Here is a 26,669-nt window from a genome sequence, read left to right as displayed (position 1 = left end):
TCTGCCATATCATCCTATTCTCACCTTCATTGGCGTCTGGCAGAGACAACAACCCACAGGTCCTGCTTTTTAGCTCCCTATATTCACTCTTCAGGATCTCATCCCTTTTCCTACATACGGCATTAGTACCAATATGTACCATGACTTCTGGCTGCTGACCCTCCCCCTGATCTGAGATGTCTCTGACCCTGGTAACATGCCATCCGGGAGTCTCTTTCACGTCCAGGGAGTCTGTCTGCTCCCCTATCACCATCACTTTCCTCTTCTGCCTCCTTCCCTTCTGAGCCACAGAACCAGACTCATAGCTGGAAACCTTGTTGCCACAGCTTTACACGGTAGGTCCCCCTCCCCTCCCCCCACCAGTAACCAGAGCAGTACTCTTGTTATTGAGGGGAACATCCACAGGGGTACTCTGCACAATCTGCCTATTCCCTTTCCCTCTCCTGACAGGCATCCAACTACCTGCCTCCTGCAACTAAGATGTGACTGCCTCCTTGTAGCTCCTGGCTTCTCATTCTCCCGAATGATCCACAGGTCATCCAGCTCCTTAATAAGATCAAAAAGGAGCAGCACCCAGATATAGCAGGTATGTCTCCCAGATCTGCAAGAGGAACACACTACCTCCTGGGGCCCATTCTCACTACTCTAGCTAGGAACTAATAAAGAAGAGTAACTTGACAGGACCCTCAACCTAACCTCTGCCTGTCCTCACTGAAGCCTCAGCTCCCCACTCTAACTGTCCACTCACACTATGGTCACTCTGCTTCTCTTTATTGGCTCTTACCTAATAGCCTAAACAATCTCAATCTCCTCAGAAAGTCCCACTTGCTTTTTACATTTGGCACTACTCACTGCAAGTAAATTTGAGTTAATTATTTTGCTTGCACAGTTTCTGGTTGAAAGAGCTTAGCAAGCAGATAAACATGTGGGAATTTCCAAATAGTTCCACAAACTCTACATACCGTTGTTCTGCACGTGGTCCTCCAGCATTTCATTTTTTAAGATTCCACACAGCTCTGACAAAGTCTCCAGGTGGTTGACATGGATAATGAGTGGTCGAAACACATCATACCATGAGACACACAGCCTCTCCAACAACTCACTACAAAGACAGAAAGACAAGCGAACCATGATGTTAAAACATTCTCAAGTCTTTCCAAATCAAAAGTGCACAAGTTTAAACATAACGATGTTGACCAAGCTGAGGTGAGTGGGGTCGGCTGCTCCCATGAAGCAGCAAGGTGGGCCTTACTCAGTGATGAACTCCGTCGCTTCTGATGGAGCTCCCCAGTGCAGGCTGGGCCCTCACAACAACAACCTGAGCCCTGCCAACCAAGAGGAGCCCAGGTAACAAGTGGCAAAAAATTCTTGGTTAAAACAAAGCACTCACTTGACGTTGGAAGGAAGAAAAAAACCTTAACATCTTAAACAAAAAGAATATAAGAGATATACAAGTTATGACGAAGGGTCAAAACATTGACTCTTTATTCCTTTCCATAGATGCTGGCTGATGTGCTGGGTTCCTTCAGCATTTGGTATGTGTTACTCTGGTTTCCAGCATCTGCACAGTCTCTTGTGTTAAAAAGGGAATTAAGTTCTTTTTTGTCCCCCATACAGTGAGTTTGTTATGATCCCAGTTGAAAGAGCATTGGCTGAAAACAGATTACAAAACATTTTTCAAAAGGGAAGCAAACAAATGAAAGAAATGTAAACCATTCACAAACAAGAGAAAATCTGCAGATGCTGGAAATCCAAGAAACACACAGAGAATGTGGGAGGAACTCAGCAGGCCAGGCAGCATCTGTGAAAAAGAGTACAGTCGATGTTTTGAGCCGAGACCTTTCAGTGAGTCCTGCCAAAGAGTCTCAGCCCAAAACATCGACTGTACTCTTTTCCAGAGATGTTGCCTGGCCTGTGTGTGTTGCTTGGACTCCCAGCATCTGCAGATTTTATCTTTGTCTTGTGTTCTCTCTCAGGCTAAACACATATACAAACAGAGAATCGAGGAGCATTTCAACTCCTTGGACCGCTGGCGCATGTGGCATGGTATACAGATTATTACAGACTTCAGACTACCTAGTACTGTGCCCCCTTCCAGCTCTGCTTCCCTCCCTGATGAGCTCAATTACTTCTACGCTCGCTTTGATCGAGAGAACAAGGAGGTTGCCCTCAAAGCAGAGCTCCCACTGGGTGAACTCCCTCTCTCACCTTCCACCTCCGATGTTTGCTCCACCCTGATCTGGGTGAATATACGGAAGGAATACCTGGCCTTGTGCTCAGAGTCTATGCAGGGCAGTTGACCGGGGTCTTCACGGACATTTTCAATCTGTCCCTGGCCCAGGCGGTTGTCCCCACAAGCTTCAAGATTGCCACCATTGTGCCAGTGCCAAAGTATTCCACTGCCACGGGCCTGAATGCCAGTTGCACTCACTCCCATCACTGCAAAGTGCTTTGAGAGACTGGTTCTATCACATCTGAAATCTTGTCTCCCCACTACCCTGGACCCCCATCAATTTGCCTATCACACCAACAGGTCAACAGAGGACACCATCTCCACAGCACTTCACTCTTCCCTGACCCACCTGGACAACCCCAACTCTTACGTCAGAATGCTATTCATTGACTTTAGTTTGGCATTCAATACCGTGATCCCCTCCAAGCTGATCGCCAAATTTAGCCAGCTCGGTATCAGCTCATCCCTCTGCGATTGGACCCTGGACTTTCTGACTAACAGACCCCAATCTGTTAGACAAACTCTCCTCCTCCACTCTCACCCTGAACACTGGCATGCTTCAAGGCTGTGTGCTGAGCCCTCTTCTGCATTCCCTTTTCACCTATGGCTGTGTTCCTGTACATGGTTCTAACTCCATAATCAAGTTCACAGACCACACCACAGTGGTTGACGTGATCAGAGGGGATGACGAGACGGCCTACAGGGACAAGGTCCAGCACCTGGCCGCATGGTGTGTCGACAACAACCTGGCCCTTAATACCCAGAAGAACAAGGAGATCACTGTGGACTTCAGGCATGCTAGGAGCCACACTCATGTCCCCATCTACATCAACGGAGCTGTAGTGGAGCATGTATCAAGCTGCAAATTCCTTGGTGTTCACATTTCCGATGATCTCAGCTGGTCCCTGAAACCCCTCCATCCTGATCAAAAAGGTGCAACAGCGCTTTTATTCCCTGAGGAGCATCAAGAAAGCTCACCTCTGTCCCAGGATACGGATGGACTTTTACCGCTGTACCACTGAGAGCACGTTCACCAACTGCATCTCAGTGTGGTTTGGCAATTGTCCTGTATCGGACCACAAAGCATTCCGGCATGTTATGAAAACTGCACCCAATTGCCCACCATTGAGAACATCTATCATAAACACTGCCTGGGCAGGGCGAAAAACATTATCAAGGATGCATCTCACCCTAACCACGGACTTTTTACTCTCCTCCCATCCGGTAGGCACTACAGGAGCCTCCACTCCCACACCAGCAGGCACAGGAAGAGCTTCTTCCCTGAGGCTGTGACCCTGCTGAACCTCACATCACAGCGCTAAGCAGTATTGTACCCATATTGTGCTGTCTCAGTACATTTATATTTGTGTGCTGTAGACCTTACTTTTTATTTGCAGTTATTTTGTAAATAACACTATTCTTTGCATTTCTGGTTAGATGCGAACTGCATTTCATTGGCTTTGTATCTGTACTCGGCACAATGACAATAAAGTTGAATCTAATATAATCTGATCTAATCTTCCACCAGCATATTGTGTTGCTTAATCTAATTTTATGCAGTTTCTTGAAAAACTGGTCAATTACATCTTGTCTAACAGCTGTGCCAAACAAGTTAATATGGTAAGGTGTAAACAGCAGACTGATGTTGTGTGAAGATGTTACTTTACCTGAAAAAGGTTGTAATTTTTACACTGTTAACAAGGTTCAAGGGGTTTACTTAGCAATTCAAAGTAGTTGACTTGCACTTAATATATAATGAGCAGTGCTTTTGTAAATGGGAATTACACTAACATTGGTTGTGAATAATATCTGCTGAAAATGTAAATGGTGGACTTTACCATCAGATCATGTCCCGGGAACTCTATTCTTCACTAATTTCTCATGCTTCTCACTCTATTTTTGGTTCCCTCTTGCTCTCCCCAACCCCCTTTTTGCACCTTCAACCCATTTGTAATCTTTCCTCCTACTGCTGTGCCTGCACTTGCTGACAGATCAGCATTTGATTTCACATTTCCAGGTGTAATCCAAACAGCTGCACATCCAAACATATTTTCTGAATATCACAGCATCATTTCAGATTCTGATTCACTTTGAATCTCCCTTGCTGCATTGTGAAGCTTTTCCTTTACTCATTGTTCAGAGGTGGATCTCTGCTGCATGTTTCTTTGGCAGGAATTAAAAGTTGCGAAAATCAAAAAAAAAATCTGCAGATGATGGAAATCTGAAATAAAATTAAACAGGAGTTGTTCAAAGCACTCAGCGGGTCAGGAGGCATCATGGAAAAGAAATAGAGAGTTCATGTTTTAGGTTAACAAAAGGTCCCCAAGCTTTAATGTTCCTTATGTTTCCCTCCCCACAGGTGCTGTTTGATCTGCTGAGTGCTTCCAGCATTTTCTGTTTCCAATTAAAAGTTATAACTAATTTGCTTTATTGATCAGATCTATTCTAGAATCAGATGTCAAAATTCAAGTTCAGAACAGAAAGAGGGGCAGGAAAGACCGTTCAGCCCATTCACCTTTCACCTATCTTTTATTCAGTTTTACTCTGCGAAAGCCTCAGAGGTTGGCTTTTTGCTTTCTCCCACTATTTAATGGCTCGCTTCAGAATCACTTTAACATGCCGGCAAGTCCTGTTGTGAAATTTGGTAACTTAGAAGCAGCAGTATAATGCAATACATGAAAATATAGGGAAAAATAAATAAGTAAATCAATTGCAGTAAGTATATATGTAAATTAAATAGTTAAATAAAAAATAGTGCAGAAACAGAAATAATTTTTTTTTAAATCAATGAGCTCAATGTCCATTTAGGAAATGGATGGCAGAGCGAAGAAGCTGTTCCTGAATCACTGAGTGTGTGCCTTCAGGCTTCTGTACCTCCTTCCCGATGGTAACGATGAGAAGAGGGCATGTCCTGGATGATGGGGGTCCTTAATGATTCACACTACCTTTCTGAGGCATCGCCCCTTGAAGATGTCTTAAGATAAGGAGGCTAGTGCTCAAGATGGAGCTGACTAATTTTACAACTTTCTGTAGCTTCTTTCAAACCTGTGCAGTAGCTCCACCCCTCCCCACCCCAGACAGAGATGCAGCCTCCATGATACATCTGTAGAAGCACACTTCTGATCCCTCTACGAGGACTGGTTCATGTTCCCTCGACCTCCCCTTTCTTGTCCACAATCAGCTCACTGGTCTTACTGAGGTTGGTTGGTGCTGCGACACCATTCAACCAGCTGACCATAAGACATAGGAGCAGAATTAGCCCATTTGGCCCATCACCACAGCTAATCCATTTTTCCCCTCAGCCCCAATCTCCTGCCTTCTCCCCAAGTCCCTTCATGCCCTGATCAATCAAGAATCTAAAGGCAGTGTTTAAAACCTTTTCTCTCTCTCTCACCCTTTGCTATTTGATGGAATTGAGGCATCCATGGCCAGAATCAACCAAAATCACAGCCTGAAGATGTATGACTCCTTCAAAGATATGTTATTTACATTTGTGAATGTGCAGTTCCTTATTTTCTGGTTACTTATACTGTGTGTATCCCCACCCATACGCCAGAGCACTGAAGAACTACCAAAATAAAACAGCAGTTTGTTCAAGCAAATTTAAGAGCCTGGATAGCAATTCCTCCATCAATTGATTCTGTAAAGTTACTTGGTACAGCTCATAAGCGAGAATGTGAAATGTTAAATGTCAATAAGCAAGCAACAAAGAGAGATTAAGACCTCATTGAAAACTTACTCTAGTTTGGATGTTGGCTTTGTAAAAAATTCATTATATAGCCGATGTTCATCCTGACAAACATGAACCAGAAAAGCACACCCACTGCGAACCTAGAAGGAAATACAGAAAATATCACTTGTATGAAGTACCAATGTTATTAAGAATATTAAAAAATGAAAATTTAACACATCACTAGTTTTAACATTGTAAATAATATCAATTCCAGTGCTTTGCTTTTGATTATCACTCTTTCAAATGTTTGGGCTATTTTTCCACATTTAATATATTGAGTTAAATAAGTGGAAATACTAAATATTAAAATGGCAAACTCATCTAGCTGGTCTTTAATTTCAACCAGTTTTCCTCTTTAACCACAAAACAATCAATGTGATTGGTTTAGACCAGGGGTTCCCAACTTTTTTTTAATGCCATAGATCAATACCGTGGACCCCAGGTTAGACCAATAGATCCTTTTTAAATAATAGGACATGCTAGACATAGTCAGCAGGTCATGGAACATCACTGGAGGGAGAAACAGAATGAATACTTCAGGCTGCTTTAGATTGGACACAGAATTTCTTTTAAATGACTCAGAAATGAAAATAAAACACAGCAGGTAAACAAAACCTTGCTACCAAATATTGCATCACAGAAGTCAGCAAAACTGTCTGGACATCAGTAACATCAAACATGCATGTGATTACAAGCAACCTTAAAAACTGAAAGAAATAAGAAGAGGGAATGTTGGACGCACTCAGCAGGCCTAGGGTCTGATAACCTAGACTGACAAATGAAAAGAGTTGATAATTTTCCCAATTCCCACACAAAGTTTCTCAAATGTCCAACAGATTTTGCCTGACTGTAGTATATTTCCAGCAGTTTGACTCAAGTTGGTAATTGCCTGGTTAGTAAGAGGGTAGGATCACAAAGTTTGAAAGTTAACCAGCAGAATGTAACACGTTGTGTTCCAACGAATGTGACCTCTGTCTTCAAGCCTTTCACTATATATGTATTAAAGGACAGCATTGCATATCTAAGTTAAAACACAATATTAAATTGGGAAGATCAACAGGCTATACCAGGGGTGGGCAAACTTTTTGACTTGTGGGCCACAAAGGGTTCTAAAATTTGACAGGGGGGCCGGACCAGGAGCAGATGGACGGAGTGTTTTGGTAATACACCTCATAAGAGAAAATAAAATATCATGGGATATGTAGAAAACATGTGCTTTAATTTCAATTGAAAATGAACAAATGCATTACAACAAAATATCTGTCTTTGAAGTCCCATGGTATTTAGCTATTTATTGAAATGACTTTTAAAACACTGAAAATTAAATGAATAAAATACAGCTTTTTTTAATAGTAACAGTTATTATTTTAAAGCACTGAAAATTCTGTTATCCTTCAAGATATTATCATCATCACTCTTCTCCTGACTGTCTTTATTTCAAAAACGGTAGGAGATGCAGGTCTACTTGTCCTGCTCCTTCTTATTCAATTGTCCCGTGCTAAAACTCAACAACGACCAGCACAAGGACAGAACAGTGACAGCGCGCCAGTATGCGGAGCGCGTTTTGATCTGGAGTGCATTTTTTATTTTGAGAACGTACGTGCACCTGCGCACTACTCATGTCCATCACTTAACAGAAATGACATGTAACATGTAAGGCTTATTGAAAAAAATATTTTTAAATGCATTTTTTACATAACACAACGAAGAAACTTATTTTTAATTTCAGTGGGAACAGTGTTGTTGGTCTCCCTTTTTAGCCAGCGCATCAAAGTCTGGATTTAGTTTTGTTGTGGCGATTCTCAGGATGGATCTGAGGTGTTGGTCAGTTAACTTGGATCTGTAGCTGGCTTTGTTGATGTTCATGACGCTGAACGCCTGTTCACACAAATAGGTCGAGCCGAACAAAGAGTAAAGCGCAAATGTGGAGTAATACGCTGCACCTCAACAAAGGTCAATGTATATAGAGTGCGTCATCTATTGGGAAAATGCCAGAATTGCGGGGAAAAAACGTTAACAAGGTTTATTAATATAATTTCATCAAGTTCTGCATATGGCCCCCGGGCCGTAGTTTGCCCATGCCTGGGCTATACTGATGGGAGCTAGAAGTTAATATAGTTGGATGCATCAGCAAGGGTGATGAGGCTGAGTACAGGGCTACGGTGGGAAACTTTGTCACATGGTGCGAGCAGAATCATCTGCAGCTTAATGTGAAAAAGACTAAGGAGCTAGTGGTGGACCTGAGGAGGGCTAAGGCACTGGTGACCCGTTTCCATCCAAGGGGTCAGTATGGACATGGTGGAGGATTACAAATACCTGGGGATACGAACTGACAATAAACTGGACTGGTCAAAGAACACTGAGACTGTCTACAAGAGTGGTGGCCAGTGCTATCATGTTTGCTGTTGTGTGTTGGGGCAGCAGGCAGAGGGTAGCAGACACCAACAGAATCAACAAACTCATTCGTAAGGCCAGTGATGTTGTGGGGGTGGAACTGGACTCTCTGACGGTGGTGTCTGAAAAGAGGATGCTGTCCAAGCTGCATGCCACCTTGGACAATGACTTCCATCCACTCCATAATGTACTGGTTAGGCATAGGAGTACATTCAGCCAGAGACTCATTCCACCCAGATATAACACTGAGCGTCACAGGAAGTCATTCCTACCTGTGGCCATCAAACTTTACAACTCCTCCCTCGGAGTGTCAGACACCCTGAGCCAATAGGCTGGTCCTGGACTTATTTCCACTTGGCATGATTAACTTATTATTTAATTATTTATGGTTTTATATTGCTATATTTCTTCACTATTCTTGGTTGGTGTGACTGTAACAAAACCCAATTTCCCTCGGGATCAATAAAGTACGTCTGTCTGTCTGTCAGAAAGTTGATCAATTGTGAGCGCTGAACTAGAATTAAGAATTCAATGTGAAGTAGAGAGAGCTTCTGCTTTAAGTGTAGAATGACAAATATTTTATGAATGACAAAAGATTCAAAGGTGAAGAGCAGTAAAGGAATGTGGGCTAAAAGAACAAAATTATTGGGAATTCCTAAAATCACAAAAGACAAAATATCTTCAAATTTGATAGGATTTGGAATTTTTAAAAAAACATATAAGGGAGCATTGATTTAATTGTAAAAGAATTATTCTGATCCACCATGAGAAATGCTTCAGGGAAGCAGGTCTATAAGGATTGACTGGTCATCTAAATTCACTAGAATGACAACCGTATTTGAGCAGCTAAATTTGGTGGGTAGTCTGTATAAACTTCTACCTCTTTAGAATATTAAAGGCCAAGTAACAATTGTGATACAGAAAGAAAGAATTGTTTCTGATGAGGAAATCCAGAACAGATGGAAACATCCATAAAGTTGGAACTCAAAGCTTGCAGGTGGCAACCAAAAGAAACTGTGAAGGTTGGAAACCTGAAATAAAAACAGAAAACACTGGAAATAATCGGCAAGTCAGGCAGCATCTGCAGAGAAGGAAAAAGACTTAACTTTTCAGGTTAATAGATTTTCATCAGCATAACAACAAAACCAGCTTTCCAGGTTATTGATGCGATTCATACCAGAGCACAGTGATCCTTGTTATTTTGGCTGGTCAGGTCAGCAATAGTGGTGGCAATGCTTGGACCCAGCAGAAATCCCCTCTGATCCAGGTAACACTGATGGACCTCACTCAATAGTTGCTGATACCTGATGAAAGATTTTTTAAATTTAAATTTTATATTTACCAGTTGCAAATATCCACATCAAAAAAAGTTTTGCTTGCAGATGTGTGCAATCGTGCCTTTACTTTTCAATATTATTGGAGAGTCTTTTTCGGGAAATCGATGCACATCAAGCATGTTTCTCCTTGATCTCCTTGGCGCCACCTCTTGGAAAGCATGTCCTACTGGAGCTGTCAGCTCCAAATGAACATGCCTCCGGCCAAGGAGCCATTATTGGTGCAGTAACCGTGGCTCTGCACCTGATCAAAGACAAAATAGAGCAGAAATGTGGCACAGAGATTCAAGCACGTTGTAGAACTGGGGAAGACTGGGGAAGAGAAAGCAATCACCATGAAAAAAAAGAGGACATGAATGTGAGGGGAAGGGAGAGGACATCAAAGGAGGTAAGGAGGAGTTGCACTTGAATTGGGTTTTCCATCACCCAGCCTACTTGACGGTTCTTCACATTTTTTGTGTGAACATTCTCATCTTCAAAACTGAGGGGCAGTGGGAGCATTAACAGTTAAGAAACTTGCTTGAAAGGAAACATTCTGGAAAACTAACAGCTCAGCACAGCTACCTCAATGCATAATGAATTGTATGGATGGTGGAATGCAGTATATGTGACAATAATAATCAATTTATTGATTTAAATTAGCCAAGTTATTTACCTTTCTGCCCTGATTTCCAAATCAGGTAGATTATGGATCAGTAATTAAAAAACATTTCAAAGAATCTCAGTTCATTGCTATTATACAATACAATTCATGCTCCACAATTTCCTATTAAGTTTAACATCTTAATTAATAACCATGAGCTGTCATCTATGGATAAGTTTGAAATCTTACTTAATGTTTTGCTCTTTCATCTACAAACCTCATTTCCAGAAAAGTTGGGATATTTTCCAAAATGCAATAAAAACAAAAATTTGTGATATGTTAATTCACGTGAACCTTTATTTAACTGACAAAAGTACAAAAAAAAGATTTTCAATAGTTTTACTGACCAACTTAATTGTATTTTGTAAATATACACAAATTTAGAATTTGATGGCTGCAACACACTCAACACAAGTTGGGACAGAGGCATGTTTACCATTGTGTTACATCACTTTTCTGACCTTGCCCTTTATGCACTGAGATGTCTCTGAATTCTCTGAATCTTTTCACAATATTATGTACTGTAGATGTTGAAAGACCTGAATTCTCTGCAATCTTGTGTTGGGAAATGTTCCTTTTGAACTAACTAACAATTCTCTCACGAATTTTGGCACAAAGGGGTGAGCTATGACCCATCCTTGCTTGCAAAGACTGAGCCTTTGATGGACGCTACTTTTATACCCAGTCATGATACCTCACCTGCTACCAATTAGCCTGATTAATGTGGAGTCTTCCAAACCGTGTTACTTGAATATTCTGTGCACTTTTCAATCTTATTTTAACTCTGTCCCAACTTTTGTTGAGTGTGTTGCAGCCATCAAATTCTAAGTTTGTGTATATTTACAAAATACAATTAAGTTGGTCAGTAAAACTATTAAAAATCTTTTCTTTGTACTTTTGTCAGTTAAATAAAGGTTCACGTGAATTAACATATCACAAATTTTTGTTTTTATTGCATTTTGGAAAATATCCCAACTTTTCTGGAAATGGGGTTTGTAAATAGAACAACACATAAAAATTGAGTCACTTAAAAGTCAAAATTCTGGGACAATTTATAAGATTCAACAAGGTTCCAATAAAATACAAGTTCTTACATTAAGATTACTGCTATCAAGTAAATGTACAATTTTCATGAATGGCCAACATTTTAATCTCCTTATTTAAAGGTCAAGTAGTGTTTTACTTGACCACATTAAATGATAACAGGAACACAATGAATTACAAGGTTCACCATTAATCAAACATACTTACTCAGGGCTTTTATCAGTTCTTTGCTCGATCTGTTCAATCAGAGACTGGAAAAAGACAACATATTGACTTTTTAAAAAAAGCAAAAAGTATCAGCAATAAAAGTAACCTGAAGAGTCTCCGAACATGCACTAACTCTTGCATTATCACAAGCTCATCCTGGATTTTCCCAACTGAGTAACGTTGCCCAACCAACAACTCTCGGATTCCCGTTTGTTCAGAGATGGGGATCATGTACGAGGGTGCCCAGTTTGCTCATGTGATGGCTCCATTTTATGCTTTGCAATCCTTGGTTTTCGATTTCTGGTTCTTCTTTCCCCTTATTGGTGTGTAGCCCTCACAAATCACTCACTACAATTGCTGACAATTTTCTCAATTCCTTCAAATTCTTCTCCTTATTGAATGTGTCTAAAACTCAACCTCTAAAAGCAGCTCTAATATCACTGTGGTTTGAAGAGGAGCCTAAACTACGGGGCCTTGAGAGCAAGTTCAAACAAAATGCTATCTTGTGCCCCTCGTTGATATGTAACTAAGTTGCTGGTTGTTGTCTGGTATCTTTCACTACCAATATACTTCTGATGAGTTTGTTATGTGCTGGTTAAGTTTTACCAGGCCATGAACAACACCATACAATTACAATGTTCAGTTTTCCCCGGTCACTATGAATTGTATTTCCCTCAGCACATGATTCTTACCCGTACTTTAGGTGCTGCAGATCTGAATTTCACATAAAACAATGTAAAGGCATTATCAGTGTTCGATATAACTGTGGGATCCTATCAGAAGAAAAAAATGTTTTAAAAGTTTCATTAAAATATATTACATAAGCTATTACCTACTTATAAAGCTCAAGATAAATATCTTATGATTTAAATATAAAGATAATTTTATGTCACATGTACATGTGTCGCCTGCGTCAACGACCAACACAGTCAGAGGATATGAAGAGAGCAGCCCGCAAGTGTCGCTATGCTTCTGGTGCCAACACAGCATGCCCACAAACTACTAATCCTTTCTAACCCTTATGTCTTTGGAATGTGGGGGGGAACCAGAACACTGTAGGAAATCCATAAAATCATAATTTCCCACCCAAGATTTAAACCTATCTAAACCTACCACACTATGCCTTCAACCATCATTTCAAGTGAACATAAAGTACCATTTGCCATTATTATGAGTAGTAATCCCCTGGTGTCTGGACAGAGGCCACCCTCAATTAATATAATGCATACTCTCTGTTCACTATCACAATGCTGTTTATAGGAGCTTACTGTCTGTAATATAGTACACTTTCCATATTAAATATGTTATTAATACTTCTAAAGTACTTCATTAGGTATAACAGATTTTCTGAAGATGTGAACCTACGTAAGCCTTATGAGTATTTTCTCTTTTTGAACTTGTATCAGTAGTTTGATGTACATATTGTTTTCAAAATATAAGAGCATTGTGCATACTGGCACTTAAACAAGATGTGATGTATGCTCTGGCTTTTCCATTAGTCAAGGGAATCAAAGCCAAGCGCAGACCTTTGAGGAGGTGAGAGAAATTGGATCCAGGCAACACACCAAATTCTGATTCTGAAGCCATGCATCCTGCTCACTTTTAAACTTCAATTCCAAAATCTTTATTCATCTATCATGAAAAATATCGGTGAATTTGCTACCAAGTAATCAAGTGGTATTGCATGACTGGATATTTTCCGTGCTACCCTGATTACCTTTCCAAGTCTGTGGGCACAATGGCTCGGATCAAGCTACTGAACTAGCATCCAGAGTCCCACACCACAGACCAAGAGACAGGTTCAAATCCCACCACAGCAGCTAGAGAATTTAGTCACATAAATCAATAAACCTGAATTTATAAAAATAAAAAATCTATACTGGAAACTAGACCTGACTTGTCTTAAAAACTAACCTGGGTCACTTATGTCCTTCAGAGAAGGAAATCTGCCATGCTTAGCCGGTTCAGCCGACAATGTGACTGACATGGTGCCATGTTAATTAGGGATGATTAGGAATGGTCAATAAATAGTGGCTCTGCTAACGATGTTAACTTACATTATAAAAATACACTTGTTTGTTCATTGCCTCAGCCCTGCCAGTTTGCATCATATTCTTCATTCATTCTTCAACCAACATCATTACAAACTGAATATCTGGTCAATTTTCTTGTTGGCATGATCTTGTTGAAAACAAAATACCTTTCATTCTATTATGGTTGCTGGATTTACTGAGTATGCCCACAGCAAAATGAATCTCAGGGTTGTGTATGGTGACATATACTAATGTACTTTGGTAATAAATTTGTTCTGAACTTTGATTAAAATAATAATCCACATCACAAGACAGGAGCAGGAGTCTGGATTAAACACTTTGGCATAGGTGAGAGCTATAGAGGGTAGACTCCTGAAGTTAGTGGTCTCTTGCACAGCACTCCTGCTCAAGGGAAAAGAGGAGAGGGGATGACAAATTGCACTGGTTTTATATCTCTACATGATAAAGGAGATACAGTTCTCTTTAAGGATAAGCTGAATGCTTGTTTCAACAAACTAGCTAATTGAAAAGCAAGCTGAGGCAAATAATATTGCAACAGTTGTCTCAATAGTGTTTTAAAATAGAAATGTCAAAGTACAGCTTACTTTTTTTGTTAGTTGAGTGGAGAGGTTCTGAAGTGTATTCACAGTATAAGTCTTCATGAGATGCATGGCTTTGGATAGGCATTGCTTAAATTTTGCTAAATAAACAGGATAATCTCTAAAACTGGGCTGTAAATAGAAAGTGTCTGTTAATGTCGTCGAACAATCATGCATAAAAATAGATTGTTTAGCAAAACTGTACACGGCCTTCACATTACATTACACAGGCAAACAGGAATCTGGTAATCTCACACCCCCCCCCCCCCCCCCAAACAGTGTAAGGTAAAGCAGACTGGAAAGTGTCTCACACACCACTGCCAATGTCAATAGGTCCAGCACAACCACGGGTGCCAGTAGATACCAACACAGCCTAGATCCGAACAGACTCCAGTTTATCATCCAAACTAACAATACCCTGAGCCATCATGCAGATAGTACAGCCCACCCTTAACTCGAAGCTCACAGCACCAAGAGTATAACTGAGATGTTTGTGAAGTGATGGTGTTAAAATAAAAACAGAAATAACAATGTATGAAGCCATGAGTAATAACCAAAATAGGAGCATAGCTTGGGTAACAACAGTGGCTTACGTGTGAAGATACATAGGTGATGCAGTCATCCAGCTTGGCAAGAGTTGGTATAAATCCTTCACTGTTCACTGATAATGTGGGTGAGTTCAGTTTCTAGGATAAGAGCAACAATACTGTCAGTTTAATTCTACTTTAAACTAAATTCCACTTATTTCCAACTGACAGAGCTGAAATGGTTTAATTCCATCTATGCAACTTGCCAGATGCACGGCAGATACTGAGCTAGGTGTTCTCTGACAAATTGCTGGTGGTGAATATTTATGCAAGTCTCTGATGTTTCTCAAAATGATTAATAAATTCAACTTCAATGGGAAATAAATGGGATTCATCCAGTAACATTTCTCTTGAAGTGCTGTTCATTAAATTTTTTTAATTAAGGATGCAAGAAGGATTATCCCAAATGCATGTGCTCAAATGAGCAAAGTATTCACAGCAAGGTAGATGAATTAACCGTATACAACTTAATTGCAATTGTAGAATGAAGGCTGCAGGATAAACACAAAATGGGAAAAGAGCATTTTGAGGTATTCAATATTTAGCTAAGACTGGAACAAAGGTAAAGGAAGTGGAGCAGAACTGCTTGTAAGACAAGAAATCGATGTAATGTAGCTCAGAGAATTCTGACATGCTATCTTTTTGGGTGGAGCTAAGAAAATAGAAAACGTTGGTTTGCGCACAGACTCCCTGTGGAGGTAGGGGATGGAATTAAATAGGATAAGAGTACAACATAGGTGTACAATATAGGTGATTTTAACCTACATGTCATTTCTGCAATATGAGAGAATAAGGCATTCTAGTCTTGTTATTGAGAAAGGATTAATTAAGCAATCTTGTTCACTGGGGCTCCTCAGGGAACAGTAACTATTCTACTAAGACGGAAGAGTGAGAGAGGTGATTCTGAGATCCAAAGGCCCTGAATCCAAATAAAGGAAACCACGAAGGCATGCGGCTTAAGTTGGCTATAGTAGATAGGGAACTGTTACTCAAAGGTTTGATTGTAGACAGGAAATAGCTAAGATTTTAAGGGCATGGACAAATTATAAAAATTATTCATATGTCTTGAGCAAATACAAAACAGGAATCATGGCTCAACTATGACTTACAAAACAAATCAGGAATAGTATTAGCTCAAGGAAGGAAAACACAAAATAGGTCAGAAAAAGCAGCAGAGTTGAGAAATGGGAGCAGTTCAAAATTCAGCAGAGGACAAAGGGATTGAATTTAAAAGGGAAAAATAGGGTGAGAGGAAGCTTGCAGACAATGTAAAAACTGACTGTAAAAGGTTCTACAGATACAACTGGCTGCCAAGAAAAAATGTAGCAATAAAAGGGCGATTTGCTGAGTGGCTTACAGTGACTAGTGAGCACTGCAGTGATTAGTCTGGGAGCACAACCAGACACAATATTTCAATGATTTAGACAAGGAAATCAAATGTAATTTACCAGATTCACAGCTAGGTAGAACTGTGAACTGAGAGGAGGATGCAGAGAGATTTGGATAAGTTGCAGGAATGAACAAATATATATCACGTAAAGTACAGTATCCATTTTGTGACAACCAGGATGGAAAATTATCTGAATGATGACTAATAGGGAAATGGGAGGAACAAAGATGTGTGTTTGTATGCTGTGAAAAGTGGCATGCAGGTGAAGCAGATGGTATGTTGGCCTTCATTGCTGGAGAAGCAAGAAGCTGAAGTTGTAAAGGCCTTGGGGAGACCTCACAATGAGTACTGTGTGCAGTTTTGATTTGCTGATCTGAGGAAGGACGTGCTTGTAATGAAGGGGGTATAGTGTAGCGTCACTTGACTGATTCTTTGGAAGAAAGGATTAATGCATACAGAGGGAATGAGTTGACTAAGTTTATATTGAATAATGTTTAGAGAAATGAAGGCAGTCTCAAAAACAATAAAACATTTATTACAGGAGTAAATGTAACCAAAGGTCAGGAGTGTTGGGACTAAAAATGTGGGATAAACTAAGGCTGATCTGAGGAGACATTTCTTCACTCAAAAGGAGGCAAGTTCTTAAGAATTCTCTACAACAGAAGATAGTTGAATTCCAAACATTAAATACATTCAGGAGATAGATGTCATTTTCAGCGCTCAAGGGACAATGGGGAGCAAGTAGGAACAACATACAGAAAGCTAGAACAGGTCAGAAAAGCTGAATGGCCTATTTCTGTTTCTATGTTTCTTTGGGATAAAGCAAAAGGGTCAAAAGTCTGAATAGTACACCTGCAAAGCACTGATACTCCTTGTAGCAGGTCTCTCATAACCAAGCCCAGCTCTTTTCAAATATCCTCCTCAAACACTACAATAGGTATCCGAATAGGTATCCAAAGTGTCCAAGATCAAAAAGGGAAATAAACTCGTACTATAAAGCCTAACGCTACAAATTACATTGATACCAGATATCAGGGATAATTTTTTTAACTTGTTTTTGAGAAATAGATAACAAAGGGTAAAATATTCATGATATCACTTGAGTTGCGGTGTGAGGAATGAGTGGGTGTAATGTACTTAATATTTCAGTAATATTCTAAATACACTATTTAACTAAGCATTCTTTGTTGTTTAGATAATTCATTATGGGTTATATGTATGAAGTACGTGAATGGCATACGTGCACATTTGTGTACCTCGCTGAAGTAAGACTAAGTAGACCTATTTCCCAGCTCCCGTGTTTTACTTTCAATTAATTCCTGGAGTTACAAAACAGTGGGGAAGCAGTTGTTCAGCAACTAATCCGTGAGTAAATCAACGAGACTTTCGTAATGGTGCAAATGCTTTCGTAGATTTCACTAATACCCACCCTCAAACTGGCCACTGTAAATTGCTCCTAGTGTGTAGTGAAGGACAGATTCTGGGCACTGAGTTGCGGGAAGATGATGCAACATGGAAGAACAGGTTACGGGAAAACATTAGTAGGAAATGAGACTAATCGTGGAGTCTGCAAGCCAGCTAGACTCATTGGGTCAAAATAGCATTCTCATATGCGATAATGTGGAAACAGTATCTCCATGATTTAACCAATCATTTTTCCCAGTGGAGACAACGGTTTTTCTATATCAAGTAGCACATTCACATTTAATTTCAACAATGATATGAATATATATTTTAAATATTTGGATAATAATAGTTATACTTACTGCATTTATGTTTTCCAACTCGTTGAAATATGAAAGCTTCTGCTGAATACTCTCAGCGAGGTCAACTAGCTCAGACTGTTAAAAGAAGAAAAATATGAAACCTGTAGCAGAAATGAAATTAATGATACCAAGATATTTTAATATTTCCAATAATGTTGATGCTTTCACATTTAAAAGATGGAATTTCCCCAAGACACCACCCTCAAAACCTGTGGTGAACCCCAAAACTAATGGGTCATGTTAGCAGGAAACGAGATGAGTGACCCTAAAACTTCAACACTTAAACTCATATTTCTGTAAATATGCATTCACGTTAAATTGTTAATGTTGATTCTCTCTTGGTGATGAGCCATTAGGTGTCAGTGTGAAAGAAAACTCCACACACATCTGGATTAGTCCAATTTACTGAATACAGGAGCCTCAATAGAGTACACTGAAGAGCGAGTATGAAATTGTTGGATTGGACTGTATAATCGTTACATTCCTTGTAGCTCTTTATGCCTGCTTGTAATTTTTACATAATCACCTATGTACGTGTAATTGCTCAGTGTGTTTTTAGTGGTTACATTCAGATAGGGGGGTCAGTAAAGAGGAAGTAAACATCCCCAACAGTGACTACGATCAAAGGAAAAGCCAAATAGTCAGCAAGCATACTTCAAATTCAAGTTCAATTTATTGTCATTCAACCATACACGTTTAGACTGCTGAACTAAACAATGTCCCTTCGAACCAAGGCACACAACACACTACATATGACTCATACACATAACAAAAATATATTACCACTAGTAAATTAATAATAAGGTACACTTATGACACAAGTTAAAAAGTAAACAGTATAACACCACTGGCACGTCATACAGAAATTGGGAGGGATCGCTGAAAATGCAAAGGGCCCTGAGTGTGCAGCACTCTTGTTAAGTATCTCTGATAGGTGAAAAAGGAAACCCAATGATCCCTTCAGCAGTCCTTGCCATTCTTCATAAACTTGTTGTCACTGATCTCTGTCTCAGAAGCCAATATCAGGTAGACTTCCAGGAGGGCGAACCCTCGCAAGGCCGCAGGCCCTGATGAAGTACCTGGTAAGGCTCTGAAAACTTGTGTCAACCAACTGGCAGGTGCATTCAAGGACATTTTCAACCTCTCACTGCTATGGCTGGAAGTTCTCACCTGCTTCATAAAGGCAACCAGTGTCCAAAAAGAGTGAGATGCCTTAATGACTATTGCCCAGAAGCACTCATATCTGTGGTGACGGAAGGCCTTGAGAGTTTGACCATTAGAATGAACTCTGGTCTCACAAGGGCCTGGGCCCACTGCAGCTTGCCTATCACCCCAATAGGTCTATGGCAGATGCAATCTCAATGCTTCTTCACACAGCCTTAGATCACCTGGACAATACAAACACCTGTACAGATTGGTGATAACACCTCCTCCTCTCTGACGATTAACACTGGTAATTCTCAGGGATATGTGCTTATCTCTGCTCTCTCTATACCCATGACTGTGTGGCCAGGCATAGCTTAAATGCCATCTATAAATTTGCTGATGATACAACAATTGTTAGAAGAAACTCAGATGGAGACAAGAGGGCGTACAGGAGTGAGATATGCCAATTACTGGAGTGGTGCCACAGCAACAATTAGTAAGACCAATGAGCTGACTGTGGACTTCCGAGAGGGTAAGATGAGGGACATGACCAATCCTCAGAAAGAGAGTGAGCAATTTCAAGTTCCTGGGTTTTAATATCTCTGAGGATTTAACCTGGTCTCAGCATATCAATGCAGCTATAAGACAGCAGCTGTGTTTCATTAGGAGTTTGAGGAGATTTGGTTTGTCACCTAAAACACTTGAAAACTTCTTCAGATGTAACAAAGAGAGCATTCTGACAGGCTGCATCACTGTCATATGGGAAGGGGTGGGGGTGGGGGTCTACTGCACAGGACTAAAAGTTACAGAAAGCTGTAAAATTCGTCAGCTCCATCTTGGGTAGTAGCCTCCATAATATCCAAGGAGCAGAGCCTCAGAAAGGCAGCATCTATTGTTGAGGGCCCCCATCACCCAGGACATGCCCTCTTCTCATTGTTACCATCAGGAAGGAGGTACAGAAGCCTAAAGGCACACACTCAGCGATTCAGGAACAGCTTCTTCCCCTCTGTCATACGATTCCTAAATGGACACTGAACCTGTGACCTCTATCTCATTTTTAAAAAAATATTTGTTTTTGCACTCTTTAATTTTTATATATATATATATATATATACATACACACACACACACACACACACACACATTTACTGTAATTGATTTACTTAGTTATTTTTTCTATATTATCATGTATTGTCTTGAACTGCTGCTACTAAGTTAACAAATTTCACGACCTATGCTGGTGAAAATAAACCTGATTTGCTTTCCTATACCAGACAGTGTTGCAGCTGGTGAGGCCACTCTCGATGGTGTTCCTGTAAAAATCGGTTAGAACGTGGGGAGGAGAGCCTCACTTGCCTCAATCTCCTTAAGAAATTATGACGCTGCTGTGCTTTCTTGTCACAGTTGGTGTAGAGGGACAGGTGAGATCATCTATTAGTGCATTCCTCCCAGAAACTTGAAACTCCTAACTGTCCACGGAGGAGCTGTGAATGTGCAGTGGTCAGCCTGCACATTCTACAATCATCTCTTTGCTCCCGTCCACATTGAGACTCATGCTTCTGTGTCGCACCATTCTAACAGTCACTCTGCATCTTCTCTGGACATCGTCTTGTCGTCGTGTTGATAACAACAAAGTTGCTGGTTGGGTTTGAAGTGGATAGCAGTGCAGCCATGCGTCAGCTGTGTGAACAGACGCAGGTTGAACATGCAGCCCTGAGGAAAGCCAGTGCTCAGCAATGGAGCTAGAGATGTTTCTGTCAACTCAGGCAGACTGTGGCCTTTCTGTCAAGTCGTCCAGGATCCAGTGATGAGGCCAAATGAGGACAGTTTACCCACCAGCTTCTGAGGGGTGATCGTATTAAACGCCAATCTAAAGTCAATAACAACATCCTGGTGTATGAGGCACCATTTTCCAGATCAGACTGGGGGGAATGGAGCACAGAGGCTATGGCATCGTCAGTGGATCGATTTGAGCGATATGCAAATTCGAAAGGATCCAATGCAGCAGGAAGATGGGATTTAACGTGACCCATAACCAAATGCTCAAAGCTCTTCGTTATTGTACTGATACTTACATGGATTTAAAATACTGTACATCATTCTGAAAACACAACGAATCACAGACCTCCAATCTTCACTCTTTGATAATCCCTTTACCATGAACTGCCTTAATGTCTACTACATCAGATCATTTCCTTAAATTGCTTTATATCAATTCTTCTGAGACTCTCAGCCTCTTATGAGCCAGAGTATCACACTAAGTTACTCTACCAACATGTGAGAATTATACACACCACACACTAATATCTCCACACAAACACACATTACTGTTTCGCAACAAAATCTTCCTACCTGTTCTCTCAGGAGCTGCTCACAGGCTTCGTGAAGCGTGCCTGTTTTAGTTGATACAAATAGGTACTGCTTCTGCAGAGACTCCAAGTGCAGCAAGGCTGTGTTTACGTCATTCAGTATTGCATCACACTGCTCCTGAAAGCCATAGAGATAATCCCTCAATTCTCTAAGACAAAGAACAAAAGCACGTTATACACTAAAATGAGCTTGATGAACACACTTGAGATTATGAGACAACAAATGCTGAATGAGTAAACATAAAAATCAATAGACATAGTTCTGATCGCACTGCTATAGGAAGGACATCGAGGCTTTTGGAGAGGGCGCAGAAGAGGTTTACCAGGATGCTGCCTGGTTTAGAGAGCATGTGCTATCATGAGAGGCTGGACAAACTTGGGTTGTTTTCTCTGGAGCATCGGAGGCTGAGGGGAGATCTGCTAAGAGGTTTACAAGATTATGAGAGACGTAGATAGAGTGGACAGAGAGTATCTGTTTCCAGGGTTGAAATGTCTAATACCAGAGACATGCATTGCAGGTGAGACTGGGTAGGTTCAAGGAGGATGTGGGGAGTAAGTTTTTATTCCGAGAGTGGTGGATGCCCGGTGTAGTGGTAGAGGGAAACACATTAGAGGCTTTTAAGAGACATTTATATAGACATATGAATGTGAAGAAGATGGAGACATATGAACATTGGGAGGGATTAGTTTTTGGGTTTTTTTTTACTTGTTAACTGGTTTGGCACAACATTGTGGGCTGAATGGCCTGTTCCTGTGCTGTACTCTTCTATGACAAAATGATAAAGTGAACCTGTGAAATAGAGGATCTATTCCATGAGAAGAGGCACAAAATGTTCAAACACAACACATCTTTAGCTTGTAATTAGGATCAGCTTCATTTCTCTGTTATTCTTGGCCAAAAAAAAATGTAATGCCATCAAAATGCAGGAAGACGTGTTGGTTATCAACATAGTTACCTTGTTCCAATGTACGTTACTAAAATTCATCTAATTATCATTTAACACATTCCAGTATCCTGTATCCACTTTGAAGCTATTAGTCAACAACAGATTATAAACAGTTTACGATAAATTATAGACTGTGCATTCATGAATCAGGAATCAATTAATACTTGGCAGTCTTAAGATGGGGACAGATTTTCATAACTAATTTATGTTCATCTAAGAGCTCTTGGTAACAGAATACCAGACATAGTAGGTATATAACGATCTGCGATGCAAGAATGTTTATTTAAAACTGAGATTCTTTCACAGGGCTGCTCACTTCTACACCCTTCATACCATTTGCAGTTAAAACACAGGTTGAGCATCCCATATCCAAAATCTGAAACCTTTGAAATTCAATTTTTTTTTTTGGGTGCTGACATGACACCACATGGAAAATCACACAATGCGCTAGGAAGGTCCCAGGTGATGCACGGTTCTGAGAAGTGACCTCACGTATGTAATGAAGAGTTGATGAAAAACGGATAAACACTGCATCAAGTGAAAAATAAAGATCTCCACGCGTTTTGAAAGATTAGATTCATCAGTGTCAGAGTGAACATGTTGCTTAATAATATGAAACAAGAGCAGATCTACCAAGACACACTGAAAATTGAAGGTAATTGCTATGCTGTAGGTATTTTATTTCAGCAGTTTCTGCAAAAGCAGTGTGTCCTGCTGGTAGAATGTTTAGGATAAAAAGCCACATTGTTCAACTCAGGAATGTTGTGTCAGCCAATCAGGATGGCAGAACCAGGAGAAAGTTCTAGAGAGAGCGGGGCGGAGAGATTTGTGACGGACAGTAGTCTGGTGCGGGGTCTTTTTGGCAGGACAGGAAGGAAGATGCCTGAGAATGCCCAGGGGAAGGACCGGCCCTGCTGCACGAAGTGCTTTGTGCAGATGAATGGCTCCAAGGAGAAAGGGCTGATACTCCTGTGGGACAGCCTGATTGTTGGAGATGGATTTCAAACAGTTCAGAATGTGTTGTGTGCTTTCACACAGACCGTGGATCCAGTGTGTGAGTTACACACAACTCCAGGACAAGTTCTAACTTTCTACGCACATTGGACTGGTTTAACTGTAATGGGCCCTTCTATTTATTTTTTCTCTTTCCTACTATACTTTCTTTATAATTTCATGAGGCGTATGATCTGTTATTTCTTGCTGACTGACAATTGTGTAAGGACAGTATTTACAGAATATTCGCTCCAGTCAAGGTTTCTTTAATTGGAACATCACGACGTTCCTGTCTGGCTGAACTCCAAATCATACTGACCATGGATGTATACTGTTTATGATTGGGACAGAGAATGGAATTGATGGACATTTAAGGACAAAAGAATATTTAAATATATTCTTAATTATATGATACAGGGGGAGAAAGGTAAAAATTTGAGAAATATTAATTGAGAGTAGTGTCATTTTTTTTCCTTCTTGTACATATACTTTTTTATGTTACGGGGGAGCTGGGGGAGCTTCGGATCGATTGCTACAGGATTCACGTGTGTAATCATGGCGATTGCCATGACCCGTACAATGGAGAGGGGTAATGTTGTGTTTTTTTTTATCCACAACATTAGTAGGGGGGTATTTTGTTACTTTTTCTTTATAATCTATTTTTCTTCTATCTTTCTTTCTTTGCCTGGATGATCGGGGGGGGGGGGGGGGGGGGGAAGAGAGACACACATAGCAACATGGAGAATTTTAAAAAGATTCCCCAAGGTACTACGAAAGTTGAAAGATTAGGTATTATTATAGATTGGAGTAACCCTATTAAAAATAATGACTAATTTACTGAATTTTTTAAGTTTTAATGTTAATGGGCTTAATGGACTGGTGAAAAGAAAAAGAATTTTAACATACATTAAGAAAATGAAAATAGATATAGCTTTTTTACAAGAAACACACTTAACAGAGAAAGAACATCAGAAATTAAAAAGAGATTGGGTCGGAAATGTTACTGCAGCTTCATTTAATTCAAAGGCGAGGGGAGTTGCAATTTTGGTTAATAAAACTTTACCAATTAAAATACAAAATGTATTAATTGATTTGGCAGGGAGATATGTAATTATACATTGTCAAATTTCTTCAGAACTATGGGACTCTTATGAATACTTATGCACCAAATGAAAATGATGTAAAATTTATACAAGAAGCCTTTTTGAATTTGGCTGATGCACATGACAAAATATTAATAGGTGGAGATTTTAACTTTTGTCTAGACCCAGTTTTAGATAGATCAACAAAGGTTGTTACAAATTCAAAAGTAGCAAATTAAATTTATCATTGATGAAAGATTTAAATTTGATTGATATATGGAGAAGAATTAATCCAAAAGAAAGAGATTATTCATTTTATTCCAATAGACACAAAACTTATTCAAGGATAGATTTTTTCCTATTATCAACGAGTATTCAAGACAGAGTGAAAAATATGGAAGATAAAGCAAGAATATTGTCAGATCATTCCCCCTTGATAATGACAATGATAATAATGGATAAAGAGGAATCGATTTACAGTTGGAGATTTAATTCAATATTATTAAAACATCAAGATTTTTGTGATTTTATGAAAAAGCAGATTTAGTTTTTTTTAGATACAAATTCACATTCAGTTGATGATAAATTTATATTGTGGGAAGCAATGAAGGCATATTTGAGAGGCCAGATAATAAGTTACACTTCTAAAATTAAGAAGAAATATATGGTAGAAATAGATCAATTGAAAAAAGAGATTACAAAATTAGAAAAAGAACCTCAAAGATATATGACAGAAGAAAAACGAAGACAACTTTTTAAACAAGTTACAATACACTTCAGACATATCAAACAGAAAAAGCAATTATGAGAACTAAACAGAGATATTACAAACTACGTGAGAGATCACACAAGATTCTTGCTTGGCAGTTAAAAACAGACCAGACTTCCAAAACGATAAATGCAATTAGAACAAGTGTAAATAAAATTACTTATAAACTTTAGAAATTAATGAAACTTAAGAATTTTTATTCTGAACTGTATCAATCAGAATCACAAAATGATAATGTCGAGATAGAAAGGTTTTTATCACAAATAACTCTTCCAAAATTGGATTCGGAAGAACAGAAGGGATTAGATTTGCCTTTTACATTGAAAGAGGTCGAAGAAGCTCTAGGATCACTTCAGAGTAATAAATCCCCAGGAGAAGATGGTTTTCCGCCCAAATTTTACAAAAAAGTTTAAACATTTACTAATTCCTCCTTTTATGGAGTTAATACACCAAGCGGAAAGAATGCATAAACTTCCAGAATCTTTTTCGACAGCTATTTGAGTAGTATTGCCAAAAAGATAGAGAACTTTTAAAGCCAACATCATATAGACCTATTTCTTCATTTAACACCGATTATAAAATAACAGCGAAAATTTTATCTAGTGTATTATCTAAATACTTACCAAAATTAATACATATGGATCAAACAGGATTTATCAAAAATAGACAATCGGCAGATAATGTAACCTGGTTAGCATAATTCATTTGGCACAAAAGAGGGAGGAAATGAGTGTGACAGTTGCTTTAGATGCAGAAAAAGCATTTGATAGACTGGAATGGGTCAAACACTGATCAAAACTCCCCTGACTTCGAACAAATGTTACTAACTACTAAATGAAATGCATGAACAAATCTATAATGGACGTTCTAATGTCGAAGACTAATTGTTTAACAATGCTATAATGAGCAATGAACAGCTGTGAACTTACAATTAGTTAGATCAGTAATTAGAGATAGAAACAATGCAAATCAGGAAAGAGATAATAGGGGTTCTCAGGCTGTACTGCAGCCAAATAATTTTTTTCTGCTCTGATTCCTACTCTATACATAATGTTCATGCACACATTATCAACTACCAACGTTATTTCTCAGAAAATGCCTGGTATTCAAATTTTTACTCAAAATATTCAAAAACTTGTTTTATCCAATAAATCCCACTTGAAATACTAAGTAAAATGCATTATGGATTGTGCATTCAATATATATTAAGACAGAGTGTAGAGACCAAGAACATTGGGACAATCCGTTTTTCAACTGAGACAGAAGTGAATCAAATCTGAAGCCAATTGTTTCCTTCAAGAGTTTGGTGCAAGACACTTTCTCAGCTTTACAAGCACTGGTTCACAAAGCTAACTGCTGGCTTCTCATTCACTTGTTAAATGCCCCTTGAGGAGTAAATG

General features: G+C 39.5%; 1 protein-coding gene across 1 annotated transcript in view; it reads right to left on the bottom strand.

Moving 5' to 3' along the window:
• cog3 (component of oligomeric golgi complex 3) overlaps nt 1-26,669 on the bottom strand; it is a 92,782-nt gene that overhangs the window by 42,117 nt on the left and 23,996 nt on the right. The window contains exons 4-12 of the mRNA XM_059967846.1: nt 21,462-21,627; nt 17,964-18,038; nt 14,814-14,906; nt 14,227-14,352; nt 12,281-12,361; nt 11,589-11,632; nt 9,538-9,664; nt 5,973-6,064; nt 963-1,102 (exon numbers count right to left, since the gene is read on the bottom strand). Coding sequence (XP_059823829.1) covers nt 963-1,102; nt 5,973-6,064; nt 9,538-9,664; nt 11,589-11,632; nt 12,281-12,361; nt 14,227-14,352; nt 14,814-14,906; nt 17,964-18,038; nt 21,462-21,627 — 944 coding nt within the window. The remainder of the gene's footprint in view (nt 1-962; nt 1,103-5,972; nt 6,065-9,537; nt 9,665-11,588; nt 11,633-12,280; nt 12,362-14,226; nt 14,353-14,813; nt 14,907-17,963; nt 18,039-21,461; nt 21,628-26,669) is intronic.

Source organism: Hypanus sabinus, chromosome 4 (genome assembly GCF_030144855.1).
Source record: "Hypanus sabinus isolate sHypSab1 chromosome 4, sHypSab1.hap1, whole genome shotgun sequence".
Taxonomy (NCBI): Eukaryota; Metazoa; Chordata; class Chondrichthyes; order Myliobatiformes; family Dasyatidae; genus Hypanus; species Hypanus sabinus.
This window is presented reverse-complemented; position numbering and strand designations above follow the sequence as displayed.